The sequence below is a fragment of the Pholcus phalangioides genome, unplaced genomic scaffold (genome assembly GCF_987345545.1).
Source record: "Pholcus phalangioides strain wild (caught in Gottingen) unplaced genomic scaffold, Ppha-v1.0 ptg000012l_1, whole genome shotgun sequence".
Taxonomy (NCBI): Eukaryota; Metazoa; Arthropoda; class Arachnida; order Araneae; family Pholcidae; genus Pholcus; species Pholcus phalangioides.
The window spans coordinates 2,950,735-2,967,299 of record NW_028301605.1 but is presented as its reverse complement, the minus strand read 5'-3'; the positions used below and the strand labels follow the sequence as shown (position 1 = coordinate 2,967,299).

At 33.7% G+C, this 16,565-nt stretch overlaps 1 protein-coding gene across 2 annotated transcripts in view; it reads left to right on the top strand.

Annotated features, from left to right (window-relative positions):
• Positions 1–16,565, top strand: part of LOC149079146 (NBAS subunit of NRZ tethering complex-like) — a 110,917-nt gene that overhangs the window by 63,805 nt on the left and 30,547 nt on the right. For both annotated transcript variants that reach the window (XM_089240028.1, XM_089240029.1), the window contains exons 32-41: positions 196–275; positions 3,423–3,518; positions 3,642–3,763; positions 4,931–5,018; positions 6,365–6,451; positions 8,414–8,568; positions 10,505–10,631; positions 11,550–11,685; positions 15,712–15,788; positions 16,254–16,418. In XM_089240028.1, coding sequence (XP_089096154.1) covers positions 196–275; positions 3,423–3,518; positions 3,642–3,763; positions 4,931–5,018; positions 6,365–6,451; positions 8,414–8,568; positions 10,505–10,631; positions 11,550–11,685; positions 15,712–15,788; positions 16,254–16,418 — 1,133 coding nt within the window. The remainder of the gene's footprint in view (positions 1–195; positions 276–3,422; positions 3,519–3,641; positions 3,764–4,930; positions 5,019–6,364; positions 6,452–8,413; positions 8,569–10,504; positions 10,632–11,549; positions 11,686–15,711; positions 15,789–16,253; positions 16,419–16,565) is intronic.

Below are 16,565 nucleotides of genomic sequence, written 5' to 3'. Positions count from 1 at the left end.
TGTTGGAATGTGATGTGTGAGTGTATGTATATGCATGGCCCTAACATATTTATGTTGTCAGAGTTATGCTTCTTTTGTGTTCATGCTGGTACATTTCTTGATTACATAATCCTATGGTTGTTAATTTTACTTTTACACAAAAAATATGTAATTCTTCTATCAATTTAATTCATATGTTTTTCAATAAATTTTTAGTGAGGCTGTGTTCAGATCGCCTAACTTTAGTGGAGAAATCGCTCAATAATAAGTATAAGGCTTATAGGAACTCTCAAAAGGTAAATCAGGTGTTATTTTGTAAACCTTGAATGTAATTTCTATTGCTTGTAAATTTGGTTTATTTTTTGGCCCCTCTATTATATCTGAATCTAAAGTTTTAAGTTTTGAATATAATATCACATAATTTTACATCCAAATTATTTCTTTTATTTTCGGAAATTCAGTTTTCACTTTTTATAGTGAAAATTCAGAATAAAAGTTAGTAAAATTTCAGATTATGAGTAACACTGTTTAAGAGTAATTTGCAAGATAAAAAAATTTGAAAAAAATTCTAACTTGATCAATGAGCAATGTCTTGCAAGATGAGCAAGAATGTTAGAATTTTTTGACAGACTTTGGCTTGATAAAAAAGATATTTCTCACAAACGAATAATACATATACCAAAGACTCTTAGATGAACACTACTTCACCAAGCACCAACTCTGGCCATATCACTGGGTCCTGGGTTCGGACCCAGGACCATGACAGCAACCTTCATGATGGTAGACAAGCATCTTACCACCACGCTGCTCGGGCGTTAAATATTAGATGAACACTAGTCTGTATAAGGCTTTATGTATCAATGTTTTCTGATGTTGATCCAACCAGATTGTGATGGTTTGCTTTTTCTGATTGCTCACAAGGTCTGTCTTAATGAGTTGAGGGGCCATTTTAAATATTTTGCAGAGCTTTTTTTTATTATTCTAATAAAATACCAAACTGAAAAACATATTGTGTGCATATTTGTATCAAATAAACTCTTCATTAGTTTAAAATCCCTTGTTTGATTTTAGCCTATTTGTTAAGACCTCACTAACTGTGGGAGTGGCATTCTCAGCACAAGCTCATAAAAAACTCTCACCCTCTTGTGTGGTGTTAATGCAAGTGGAGATTTCCACTATTATATATTATTATTATTCCACTATTATTATTTCCACTTGAGTTTCTATTATTTGTTATGGGGGAAGTTTGATGTGATGTATAAGTGTTTTGGATTACGAGCACATTTACAGGACAAATTATGCATATAAACCGAAGTTCCACTTTATCTGACATCTTTTATTTGAATACATAATGAGATGTATAATATATTCAAATGCTGAATATATACATACCTGTACAGAAGAACTTTTCGATAATAGGCACCCTTGGGACAGAAAACTTTGTCTGCTAATGGGAAGTGTCCGTTAATATATAATTAAAAAAAATGTCTGTAAAATACATTGAAGCCTGTGCTGACAAAATTCGAAAAGGTGGCAGTTAACAAGAGGTGTCAGCTAACGAGGAGTGTCCATTACAGGGTTCTACGTTTATATGTAGTGAAATGCTGTGCTGCTACTTTAAGTTTTAAAATATCTTTTTTGAACCATCTTAGCTTGAAACTAATGCATATAATCATTCAATTTATAATGCAAAAGCAACTTCTAGAATAGCACCTTTTGGACATTAATCCACAGATCACCATGAGTACCAAAACCAAAGAGTGCCAAACAGTTTTTAAAAATAAAATAATGGAAATTCTATGAGTGTCTGAAAATTTATATTTTTTTATGACAAACTTTACGTTCATGTGTTTGTGTCAGGATGAAAAAAATAAGCTCAATCTGAATATAGGGCATTATAAGCAATAATCAAATACACAAAATAAAATTTTACTTCAACAGAACGGAGAGCTTTTCTTCATTGCCTGATGAATGATGGCAAGAAAATAAAATCTTGGATCTAGAAATCTTCATTGAAAACGTATCAAGATTTTTTGTCTGCATTTCAAAATGTTTCCAGACTATGATTGACAAGTCTGCATTTTGGGTTGCCAAAGCTTGCATACAATTTTTTTTTTAACTTAGAAATGACTTGCTGGTGGCTAGAGCTGAAATTTATGGTATTAGAAAATATGTAATGTAATTGCATATTTGTGCATACAGCGATGCCTCAGCTAACAAATGCTTCAGCTTACAATTTTTTTTACTGCAACATGACAAATTAGTGCAAAAAGACAAACAATAACACAGAACAAAAATACATATATGCATAAAAATAAGCTTAAACTAGGAACATTCACTCTGTGACCCTAAGGGACTAGGGTGTCCTTCCAGCTGGTCTATAAGAATAGTAAATTATCTGTTAGTAAGTGGCAACTGTCATTATATGAACATTTTTATTTTGCAGTTTTTCAGCCTTGGCTGGAGAACATTTCTGTTGAGATGAATGCACAAGTTCACCTAACACAGACACAATGTGAGCTAAAATTTCGCGCCGAACATCTTCAGAATTATAGCCACTAGAGTCTGATTAATTTATGTCTGCCTCAAAATCACTTTCCAGATGTATATCCGCTTCTCTTTCACATTTTTGAACCATTTGATGTATAAGGGATTAAGCTAAGAGAAAATGCATTAAAAAAGGATGACGACTTGAATGTTTTCATTCAAGTTAAGATTCGTGTCATCAAACTGAACAGTCTGTAGCTCATGTTTTCCTTCTGCATGTATCATACAAAGAATAGAGCTGATCACGTCGCATAGGTAGGCGCCAACAAACCTGACTGGGTTGTGTGCATGGTGTATAAAATAAAAATATCTCTAGTACCTTATCTTCCTTTAAATATCCCCTTCATTCAGTTGTGAAGTTCATCTCAGTCTTTGGTCAGTTTTTGTTCTTTATATAGTGCTTCTTAGCAAGGCCACAACTTGATGCTTGATCACCCTGGGCAAGCGCACATTTCGATGCCCCTTGTAATGTTGAAGGAGAGGTTTCAGAATGAAATTGGCACCCCCCTCTGGTCTAGTGCTCAGGGCACAAGACCCACCTCCTCCCCTCTAGTTGCGGCCCTGCTCTTTAGTGCTTTTATAAAACTTATCTTTAAATTTTGGGCTGCGCTGGAAAGAATTAAATGATTTTCCATAGAAACCTATGGGAAATTTTGTGTTTTGGCTAACAAAGATTTTGGCGTATGAGTGAGTGTAATTAATTATCTTTGTTAGCCGAAGGTGTCACTGTATTTTATGTAGTGTAAAAGTTTTACTTGAAAATTATGTTAATTGGGTCAGTATATTCAAGACTGGTGTTTCTAAAAAAAAGGAAATTTTTTTAGAAGAATCACTGTATTTCTGTAAGATTATGATTCATTGTAGTAACTGCTTTTTTTTTTGTAATTTTGTCATAGCTTTTAAAATTGGCTTACCTGTTGCGTGTATGTGGGGATGATAAGAAAGAAAGAGAAGGGAAAGTGTTATCTCTTATAGCCAAAGCTGCATTTAAAGTAAGTACACTGAGAGATGTCAAGAATAAAAATATCATATCATTATTGAGTTTGCATGAAAAATTAATAATTTAGTTTCATGAATAAATGATTTATATATATATCTACTGATTCACTCTGTAGGAAAATGATTTTGAGCCATGCTTCATAGCTTGTTCTCAGTTAATGGAAGGAGGTCATAAAGAAGGCTGGGACGTTTGTCACAATCTTGGCAGGTGCAAAGAATTCAGCAATACTGAAGCTAGGTCAACATTTTTTTTTCTAATTTCTCAAAAAAGTGGTCTGTTTTATGACAGAAAATTTTATGTTTATGACGTTATATTTGATATTTTTCATATGCATGCATATACTGTATAAAACTTGAACTACCTCAATGTATTTCGTAGAACAGAATGAATCTTAAAATGAAGAGATAGACAATATTCAAATCAGCTAACTCAATTGATTCTTAGAGGGCAGATACACTTCACACTGCTTAATGTGATCACATCGGGACTCTGGGTTTCTGAGAACAATAGATAACTATATCCAAAAAAAATCTAATTGTAACCATGCTGACCATAAGTCCCGTTTAGTCAAATGAGATGTATGAAAATGAGACAACTCCATTTTTATTTCCCACATTAAACTGATACGTAACTGATTTCAAAATATTGAATCTCATGCTTTTTTTCACAGTTTTCAAACAGTATATTTTTTTATTTTGAACTAAAATCCTTTTTTTTATTTAGAAATTGTGAGGAGCTGGAATGGAAGTGCCTAATGTGTATCACGAATTAAGATACTTTTGTTTAATGCATGGTACGTTTCATAGATCACTTGTGGAAGTCTCCCTGTGAATGTGGATAGTTGAAAGAAACTGACGAAGAACTGAAAAAAAATGCTTTTTTTTTTACTTTACACATTTACACATACTTTCACCATAGGAAAGCCATTGTAAAAGAATCACTACATGTAGAGTGATCATAGCAGCTAATACAGCCCAATCAAGACAATGTGAACTGAGTACAGAAATTTTGGTTGAAAAGGGAGCTTTCTGAGCTCCTACATAACCTTCCAGATTGATAATGATAACTTATATGGGGAAAAGATGAGCCGATTCAACCTTAGCTTCAAAATATGCAAAAAAGAAAAAAAAAAGATAACATAACCAAGTCGTGATAACTATAAACAAATTTTTTCCCGTGTTATGATATTGGCCCTTTTTCCTGCTTTGCGAAAGCGATAACAATGCCAAAACAGTAACACTATTCAGGATTCTAATAAGCAGCATCTATTGTTAGAATTATCTGGAATATGTGGCGTGAATTTCCTGGGATGCCGGCTAATGATAGGGAATACATTATCATATCGGAAAAAGATCAGGGTGAAATATATTTCATTGGATTAACTTACATTCACTTCTTTTTTAGGTATGACTTACTTTCATTCTCGCTCGTTCATTGTTCCCCAGAATTGCTGGAAGACATATTAAAAGCAAAGGCTGAAATTGAACTTCAGGTAGTGAGTTTTACATTTCTGTCTATGAAGTTAAATAAATATGTACAGTATAGAATCTCATACCTTCAGCTCAGAAATTATGTGCATGGTTATATTTGGACCATGCAATATTTAAGCATCAGTGTAAAATGTTAAATCCCACCTAAGTTGCATGAATCAACTTTGTCTAATCATCTCGAATTTATTTAGACTCTGTAAATAATTGTAAACATAATATATAATTTTTTTTTTAGTATTAAGGTTTCCACTTATATTGTTATCTACTAGATAGTTTCTAAACTGCTGGTTTTAGAAATATACTTTTTTGCAAGTTTGAAGTGGAGCATGGGCCCCGTAACATATTTCAGATTATGGCAGAGAAAATAAAATTTATGTTTTCTTCAGATCAACAACACTATGCAATTTAAAGACACAAATGAGAATTTAAGAATGGCAAATATTTACTTTTTTGATTTAACAATTCAAAGTTAGGACATGATGTTTCAATTTACAAAATTAACTGAATTGCTAGGTCCTCAATATTCATTACAATGATAATAACTCACTCCCGATTATGAAGTAAATAGTTAAATAAATGGGTGGTACTCACCCACCATCATGTTCATTTGGCTGTAGACAAAAGGGAACTGGCTCTAACTAGCACATCAAAAAAAAAAAAAAAAAAAAAAACTTTGTTTCTTGATTGCCCTGGACTGAATGTGTATAAAAAAATAACCCCCCACTTTCAAAACATCTACCTTCTGTTTGTTTGTCTTTTGATTCCCCAAGAGAGAGACAAACAAGGAATCAACTTTACACCTTTTTCGACATGGATAGGTTTATAAACCAAATTGGTTATGGCACTACAATTTCTATGAAAAAGTAAGAAAAGCTACTATTATGAATCATTACGATGTAGAAAATGTGTGGGAAAGAATAGGTTACTCTTAGATTAAATTACAATTAATGTCTACCTATGCAGTTGCTAAGGATTGAATATTTCAAGGAATTTTGTTCATGACAACTTCTAATAACAAAATTCTGATGAAAAAAATGTTGTTGTACATCAACTTAGAAGCCATTTAAAGTAAAAAAAAATATATTGCTAAAAAGTTCACAAAATTTAAATTTTTATACAGTCCCAGTGTCCTAAAAGCTATGTCTGATGGGGGAAAAAACTGCATGCAGTGACAGATAAAATGGAAAAAAAAATTCCTATTCTGTACTGACTAAAACTAATCAAGTAATGAAGCAATAAATTTCAGGTATCTTATGTATCTGAAAATACATCTTTTCTACAGTGTGTAAAACAATATTAATCTTATTTGTTTAATTTCTATTAAAGTCTGATATTTTTTTTTATGCAGATCCTATGTGAGAGAGTGAAGTTTCTCATGGGTGATAGTTTTCATTCTTCTGCATGGGAGCCTGATGCATTTGAATCAACGTCAGAGGTAAGAATTTACCTTATATTCTTATTCTTCTTGTGTCATTCTTTTTGTGCAATATTGACATTTTATGTCTTTTGGCCTACAAAACAATTCTGGAGGCTTGCAGTGCCTAGTGCAGTGTATACTGAAACAGTGTGTATGTTAATTTAAAAAAAAAAATGATTCCATAAGAAATTGACTATAAACATCATATTAAACCACCCAAATTAAAATTACAGTGATTTTCAGTAATGAAGTTGTGGCTTTTATAGCTTTGAAATTTAAATTTTTGTTCCTGCAGCTATTTCAAGCCTATCCAATCACTTTTTTTTCTGACATACTGACTTAACGGTATTTCAACCAGTCATCTGGCCAATTAATTTCCCTCTATGCTACCATGATGGACTAACACGCCATGGCCAGATGATTGATTAATTAATTCTCAGCATTTTTTTATGTATTTGTTTTTGAATTCTGTTGAAAAATTAAAATTTACTTCAGAATGATCTCTAATGTCATTTAATAATGCAAAATTTTCAAGGAAAACTGAAATGGTAAGTTAAAAGGCATGACATTTAATTTTATTACTATATCAGTATTTCGTTTTTGGTTTTTGAATGAAAATTACTTGTAGCTTATATTGAAAGGTGTGGCATGTAAAATGTTGTGTCGTTTTTAAAAAAACCCTTCTTGGCCGGTCTTTTTTTTTTTTTCTTCTTTTTTTGTGCAGCTTATACATCTAGGTAACTGATTTAACAGAAATTGCAGTAATTATTATTATTTTATTAAATTATTCAAAATGTGTTTCAAGTATTTGGCAAGTATTGCGAAAACAAATCTTTATTTGTCGCATACAGGTAAACAGTATTTAAATGAAAACTAAATTTTATTCTTAAAAATTTGGCAAATTCATAATGGTGGTACTTCGGAGAAATGTGTAAATATTTGATAAAAGTCAGGGAAAAGTTCTGTTAAGGGAGAAAAACTGAAACTTGAAAAACAAAAATTTTTAATGTTAAGATTTTCAATTAGCGCATATATATATATATATATATTTTTTTTTTTTTTCTTTTTTTTTTTTTCTTTCTTCTGGACTATTGTCAATGGAAGTCAGGGAAATTTCAGAGCTTTGGTCACAGAGATCAATCAGATTTTGCTGGGACTTAAATACCTTGCACCTAAAACTCACAAATACATTTTAATGTTTTTAAAACAGCAGCAGATATGCCCATTTTGCTCTTATTCCTAGAAATTAGGTTTTTTTTTTTTTTATTCAAGTGTATATAGTCATATCCTTATACACTCTTTATCTTTTGAACCTTTTGTGATAAAAACAACCTCTTAATATTAGGAAAAAGTATCCAAATAACATGGACATTTTAGATGTGACATTAATTTTACTAGGGTTCATATATGTATATATGTACTGAGATACAAAATTTATTTTTTATGTGGCCCTCTGTCCTTTTCCAATTAGAAAATTGTTGCTCCATTTCTCTTAAGCCCAAAAAATAAAATAAAAAAATCGATGTTTTTAAAAGCATTATTAGCGGAGGTATTACTGATTCAAAGTTAAAGGGAAATCTCTAAATTCAGAAAAGTTTTAATAAACTGCAAAAAAAAGTTTCCTTTTGTTTGAGTTTGTCCCTTACTGGTTTTTTCCCTCATTTTCGGTGATTCTGAACTGTAATCTTAACTAATATTGCATTTAGGAACATGGAATTTTTTTGTTGTTGTTGAGCTCAGGAGAGACAGGGCAACAACTTTGCAATTGGAAGTTAAAAGAACATGTATGTAGAAAATTAACTTGTTTATATCTCAGTACATATATGGTTCCTAGTAGAATGATCTATCTGAAATGGGTACATTATTTGGAATCTTTTTTTAATTGTAAGTATGTTTTGATCACCAGTGACTTGAAAGATAAAGAGTGTATTAGGATAAGACTTTACATCCTTTATATTTATTTGTCTATTTGTTTGCAAGGAAAGCAATGGTGAAATGTTGACTCCAGAGGAAAATACTGGTGCTTTGTGGCAGACAGGAGAGAAAACCTTGCAGGTTCTTCATAACACAACAAAAACCACTAAAGCAGTGTTAACTTCTGTCAGAAGCGTTCGTTTTTGGAAAGATGCTATGAAGTAATATGACAAAAATAATTTCAATAATCTTCTTGAAAAGTTTATTACAATCTAGTATCTCCAATAGAACAATCATTCTTTTTTTTAGAAGTTTCTGAATGATTTTCAAAAACTCCCACCATGAATATGACATCAGAATGTGTAACTCCCCTGACTGGCCCACTGTCATTTTTGACTTCAAAAAAAACAAAAACAAAACTCATTAACCCTTTATTTTAGGAAACACCTTTCATGTAGGCTTCCCTAGGCATAGTCGGAGAGCCTTTTGGTGCATGGGGAGGGGGCAGAGGCTCCAAGATAGTTTTGCATAAATTGCCGTCAATTGTATCCAATAGCCTGGGTCCCTCAATTTTCTATACTTATTACTACATTAACGTAGAATACTTTCCTACAGAACATCATTAACATGATTTAATTTCCTGGAATGCATAACTGAAACATAGCATTGGTTATGTGTTATCCCTAAAAAGTTCCTCTCTTATCTTAAACTTTTTTTAGACATTTTCAATAACACTTAGTTAACAATTTATATTTCTAAGACACAAAATTTCTATGAAAAATGATAGAAACCCTCAAAATCATTTTCCTTGTTTCATGTTTTTGGCTGACACTTGAGACAGCAACAACGTTCTTCTATATGACATGAATGTCGCTCTCCACTTGTTAATACAAGATATACAGAAGACTGGATGTTGTGAAGATATTTATTATTTGAGATGTTAATTTTTTAAGGAAGGAAAAAACACTCCCGGTAGAGGCAGAGATGAGTTTTTTCCTTCCTTAAAAAATTAACATCTCAAATAATAAATATCTTCACAACATCCAGTCTTCTGTATATCTTGTAACGTTCTTCTAGTCGGTAAATGGCAGAAGGCAGGTATGCACAACCTTTTCAGACTGTTGCCACTGCCAGATATGCGAGATGCCATTTGCAAGTCTTAGTAAGATACTAATGTATAAGACTGATGTATAGATAATAAATAAGGTATTTGATGTACTTAGTAAGTTGTGTGTTTTTAGAAACACCTTTTTTCATGTAGGCTTCCCTAGGCATAGTCCAAGAGCCTTTTGGTGCATGGTGTGGGGGGGGGGCGCTCCAAGATGGTCTTGCATAAACTACAGTCAACTGTATCCGACTGGTAGGAAAGGTCTCAGTACATTGCTCAGCTTGGGAGCCTCAAATGATAAGATGGCCCTGCTTTCACAAGCTGGATAAAACCCTCTTTGCGGACTACATTGGGTCTCGCGTATATAAGAGTTGGCTCTTCTAATACAAAAATTAATTGTTGAACTAAATTACTTAGCTTATACACAAGTATATACAGTTAGTTTCAGCTTGGAGAAATTTTATCAATCTCAGCAGCTCTGAAACAAAAACAATATCTGCAGGAACAATTCATGTGTACTAATTTTGCTGTTTTCCATTCTTATCAGGAATATCCCAACACAGTTTAAATGAATTTTTAAAAATTTGTGTATTTAAGTTAACAGTAGACTATCGCTAATCCGGCCATGCACTAGTCTGGCCCATCCAGTAATGCAGTGGTTTTTAGGCTGGGTTTTTTTCTATCATACACTAGGAAAACATGTAACATGTGCATGTCTTTGTACAGAATTTTGTTATTTATAAATAAGATTTTTTTAATTGACTTCCAGTAATCCGGCACACCCCCAGTCTAATATGTGAGGAATCAGTGAGAGTCTACTGTATAAGTTTAGCTGATTGTAAAATTAAGCTCACAATACAGTTACATTCTGCTAAAAAGATGTTTTGAAATTTTATGGGCAACCCCATTTACTTTGAAACACAAAATTAATGTTCCTTTAGTAGTTATACAAATACATTATAAACTTATTCTCAATGAATCTCTTCCCTAATGTTAGATTTTTTTTTTACCATTTAAAATGTTTGAAAAATACCTTTTTTTTTATCTAGCTGGATGAACTATGATGGGAGTGGGGATGACTGTGCTGCTGGGGAAGCTTCTAGAAACAAAGACATGAAGCTGCAGGGCGTTTGTGGTTTTTATAGTGGTCTTACAGAAAATTGTCACATCAGTGAAGTAAGAATACAATCAAGTTATATTGTAATCTTTGTATATATATATATTTTGTTCACATTTATGTTTTGGTCTATCTTCTTATAAATCCTCACAATAAAAACATGTACATGCTAATCAATGAACCTATTGTATTCATACGATATAATGTCCTTATATTTATAATTCAAATCATATAAGCATCCATTTTCAATTCTTAGAATCAAGTCTAAATGTCTTGTATGCATCATTGTAAATCATTGAAAATTAGTGTCACTGTCGTCATCACTGAACAAAGTTATGGGTCATTATACAGAGTGATTATAATTAAAGTTCTGATTTCAAAATGCTGTAAAATGAGAACCACTGGTCAGTGTTGCATTGTCATAGGCGTTTGTTTCATGACCTCATTTTCACGATGTTAGTATAAATTACAAAATTTGGCAATGTTGGCTAAGTTTTCATTTTGCCCTGGCTGATTATTGGTTCTATTCTGCAAGCAGATTTCCTATGTTTCACAAGTGCAGCGCCATCTTTTGGTAAGTTTTTCAAGTTTACCCCTACACAAAAAAAAGTTGGGGATCATAACTTCGGGAGTATTCATGAAAATTGTTTTTCTCATTACGACCAGTGGTTCTTATTTATTTTATAGAATTTTGAAATCAGAACTATAAATATAATTACCCTGTATTTTCCTTTGGAAGAGATTATTAACTAACTGCAAAAATCAAGAATACAATTTTCTAAGTATAGATCAAAAGAAAAAATAGATTAATTATAAAAATTAGAAAAAGTTCAGTTGGTTTCTGTTCAAAATAAGCATCAAAGTATATCAAAGGATGTGAAAAATGAAAAAAAAAATAACAATATGAAATATTAAAACAATTAAGTTTTTTTTTTGTTAGTAGAGCATAACAATCAGTGTCAATTTTTTTATTTTAGTTTGAGACTACTTATCAGAAATATGCTAGACCTGACCTTAGTCAATCTGTTGAAATCACTTCGAAAATATTTCGCGCTGCATTGCTAGAAGACTATTTGAATTCAGAAACAGACCCTTCACATATGGATGTATCAGGTAATTATGTTTGCATTATGAGTGGCTATTTTTCTAGCTTGTACAAACTTAAGTAATCAAAGTTGGCGAATTAATTTTCAGGATTATTACAAGCTTTGAAACAGCGCTTTTCCTCAATCTAATACATCAAGAAATTATAAATTTTTCTGAATCTTTTAAGCAGTCACAAGCTGCTTGGAATTTATTTTTTGTTCAGCACTATGGAATAAAATCCCAGCGATGCATTGACTTAAATATTTATTTTAGAAATCCATGATTAAATTCTGAAATTTGCGACATGCAACTCGCGTGCACGTAAACTAAAAATTAGAACAGGAAAAGGGCATAGGAGGAGAACGAGTATTACACAGCTATATATATACTCTTGGTGGCTGATGTCATACGTCACACAAAGTGTTGCCACATCTTATGTCGAGCAGTAGTGTATTTATGGGGGGGGGGCCCCTAAGCGGGCTATAGCCCAGGGCAGCAAATTTTTGAGTGTAAAAAGAGGGTGGGGAGAAAAAAAATTTTTTTTTTAATTCACGTTTCGTAAACGTGTTTAAGTGTCATATGCGTCATTTCTATCGTAAATAATATATAATTATTAAACCATATTGTTTAGTAAACCACTCTGTATATTCAAGTAATGCAAGCACATTCAAATCACACGAGTGCACAAACCACTGGCGGGCCCCATCTAAAATTTTAGTCGGTCCACGAAACAATTTTGAAAAAGTATTTCACTATTTCAAAATACACTTTAGGACGTGCAGTTAAACATATGTATAGATATTATGTAATGCATTATTGATTTTGTTGCTAGACTATAACCAAGAACGAAGAAAGTATCTCGTCACTATTGGTTGGTACTGAGATACTTTCATATTCGAATGTATGCACCACACATTCCAATTAAATTTATCAGTGTTTTTCATCGATGTGTTGACGCCTGTGGGTCGGAGATTGAAACCTCCCCCCGTTATATGGCAATCATTTTGGATCGGAATAGGATACGAATACAAGACAGAAAGTAAAATTTCTGCACAACTATATACAGTACCACTTTTTTGTCTTTTGTTTGTTTATGATGTATTAGTAATGGCATGGGGGGGGGGTAAAAAAGTTAGACTGAAATGGGAGGGGGCACCAAAACTTGTACAGCCCACAGTTGGCAAAAGCATAAATACGACCCTGATGTCGAGGTGAACTCAGAAAGAAAAATCATCTGGTCCCTGCTGGGACCCAGGTCCTCTTGCAAACCAGCAGAGATCAGATGACTTTTCTCTCCGATCTCACTTCGACATAATACAAATACAAATACAAATACAACGCCACAACAGGCAAAATGCCCAACGAGGTGGCTGATAAAAAGATGCCCATAAAAATATGGATGTCATATGTTTCAAAAATACAGCAACCCCATTAAAAATGCAATTAACACAAATTATAAACAATATATACACATGATAAAATATTATACAATGCCCATAAAGAATACTTATGGTTGTCTTATTCTAAGAATGGATAGCTTCTCGATTTACCCCAACATGTTTATCGTATTTCTTTTTAAACGTGTCAATTGTGTTACAATTTACTACCTCCGGGGGTAAGCTATTCCATTTATTAACAACCCTATTAGAGAAAAATTCCCTGCGACACCATAACCTTGCATTGTCCCTCACCAATCGATACTGGTGTCCCCTTGTAAAAGCAGTTGATTGGCGGTGTACTAAAAGTTCGTGGTCCATCCTATCCATCCCATTGAAAATTTTGAACACTTCGATCATATCTCCTCGACACCTGCGTTCATCCAATGTAAACATATTCAAAAAATGAAGTCTCTCTTCATAACTCAAGCCCTGTGTGCCAATAAGGACACGCGTAGCTCTTCTCTGCACCCCTTCAATCAAGTCTATGTCCCTCTGTAGGTATGGTCTCCAAAACCTTACCGCATACTCCAGTCCAGGACGAACTAAGCCTCGAAAAAGCGGAAGAATGACTTTAGGAGAACGCGAAGAGACCTTTTTGAAAATGAGACCAAGCATTCTATTCGCTTTTTTGACAACCGCTGAACAATGTTCAGAAAACTTAAGTCGCTCGTCAATGAGAATTCCCAAATCGGTGACTCTAGTTGCATCCGGGATAGTGACACCATTCAACTCGTAAGAGAACCGTGGGTTGTTCGAACCAAAATGAGCGACCATGCACTTATCTACGCTAAACGTCATGCTCCATTCATTTGCCCATGCTGCAATCTTGTTTAAGTTGGTCTGGAGCAACTCCCTATCGCTTTCATTCCCGATTACCCCCATTAGCTTCACATCATCTGCGAATTTGCTAGTAATTCCATCGATACCCTGATCGAGTTTGTCGATAAAAAGTGAAAAAAGTATGGGGCCAAGGACACTTCCCTGAGGAACTCCACTTGTGACGTCTGTCCAACCAGAGAATTCCCCGTTCACCATAACTCGTTGCGACCTATCTCTTAACCACGATTCTATCCAATTCAGCAAGTTGCCCCCTATTCCAATCTCGTGTAAACGCTTCAAGAGTTTGCCATGTTGTACCCGATCGAATGCCTTCTGGAAATCAAGGTAAACAACGTCGACATTTTTGCTCTTACCCAAAGCCTTAGTCACGTAATCATAGAAGCAAAGGAGGTTAGTTACACATGACTTCCCCTTCCTGAACCCATGCTGATTATCCGACAATACATTATTCTCGTCTATCCACTTCACAAACTGCCTTTTGATGATAATTTCCAAAATTTTCGAGAGGGAGCTCGTCAAACTCACTGGACGATAATTAGACACCACTTCTCTACTACCCTTCTTAAATATCGGAACAACGTTAGCCAGTTTCCAATCTCTCGGGACGATACCCTCAGCAACACTACTCCTGTATATCTGTGCGACTGGCCCCAACAATTCATTAGCACCTTCCCTGAGAACTCTGGGATAGATATCATCTGGTCCTGGTGCTTTGCTTGCACATACATTTCTTAGAAGATTTAGGACCTCCACGTCTTCTACTTGAATATCGTTGAGGGTTTTATTACCCCATGCAACACCCGTATATCGAATATCATTATCTCCATTAAAAACCGACGCGAAAAAGTCATTGAAAGCACTACACATGCCTACATTGCTCTCTACCTTAGAGCCTCCTATCGAGAGGGGACCAACTGTCCCCTTACATCCATTATTGACGTATCGAAAAAATGATTTTGGGTCAGAGCCAATGTTATCTGCCAACCTAGATTCAACTTCCTTTTTACTATCCCTTATCGCTTTCTTCAACAGTCTTCTTTTATCAGTAAACAATGATAGGTCTCCACGTCCACATTTATACTCTCTGAATGCTCTTTTCTTTTCAAGATAAAGGTTCCGCACGCTATCCGTGAACCATAGAGGGTGTGATGTACAAACACGCTTTTTTCGAACAAAGGGTATGACGTCGTGCAAAACAGAGGACAGCTTCGTACTAAATTCTTCCCATTGACTTACCACCCCTACTGATTCCAACCGGTCTTTGAAAACTTCCGCTAACCTTCCTCTCAAAACATCAAAGTTAGTTCTCCGAAAACAAGGAACCAGTCTTTTGTTATCAACCTTACCCGAGGAAAAGTTACAGTGAAATCTGACGATACGATGATCACTGGAAGAAAACTCTTCCCCCACCGAAACATGTTCAACTAGATCCTCAGAACTAGTAAGAACTAAATCCAAAATAGCAGTACCCCTTGTGGCTTCTGATACATGCTGATACAAAAAATTTTCGAGCACCAACTTAAGAAAGTCTCTTTCATACTGATTTCCAGATGAAAGGTTCTCCCAATCAATACCCGGGTAATTGAAATCCCCTAGTATGAGAACCCTCTGTCGCTTACACATGTAGGAAATTTCATCATGCATTTTGGCAATGCAGCTTTGATCCCTAAATAACATTCAGAAAAATGTCTAATTCCTTGATTACAGACTTTTTCTTTCTTTTGGTACATATGGTATTTATTATTGTTTATTTCTTTTTTTTTTCTTTTTCCAGCTGTGCTTGATTTATCTCAAGAATATTTGTCTGAAGATATATTGATCAGTTTGTCACTTCTATTACCTCTTAATCAGGTAACTTTTGTGTTTGAGACTCAAGTTTTTTAAACCAATTGTGAGAGAGAGAGAATAATTTTTTTTCCCCTGAAAAAATCAAAAAGTGAGAATATCCATTACCCCTTTCACTACTAGTTTTGGAACTTGTATGGAACAAACATGTCCCAATGCGAGTGAAAGGGTTTTTAAAGCTTTACAAAATTAAGTTAGCTTATTCTGTTAATATATATATGCCTATGTTAAGTTTGAATTTAATTTTTAACATTTTTTTCAAATTGTTATAATTTTTGTCTATTGTTTTTTATTCATGGAAAAGAAATAGATTCTCATTAACAAGAAATTTTTATATAATTTTTACGGATGTTACATGCAGCCCCTTAAATAAATGAATATTGATATTTTTCAAATTATATATAAGAAGAAAAAAATAAAATTATCAGAAGTTTTAAATCCTTGAAAGTTTAGTCTGTATATTTATTTCAGCTTTATGAAGTTGATGAAATGTTCAAAAGATTGACAAGCAGCCCAGTTGTTCTTCAGTTCTCCAGCTTGTATTTTGCTCTCAAGATTTCATCATTGCTCACTATAAAAGGAACAGACATTGGATGTGAGGAGCCTTATCCTGATCCATCTGAAATAATCAGAAAGGTTCAACTTTATCTGTTATTTTCTGATAATTAGTATGGATATACAGTCAACGCTTGATATAACGACCCCCTTTGTCCTATTAAAAGTGGACGTTATATTGGGAGGGTCGTTATATCGAAAGTAAAACGTATGACAGTCATTCTACAC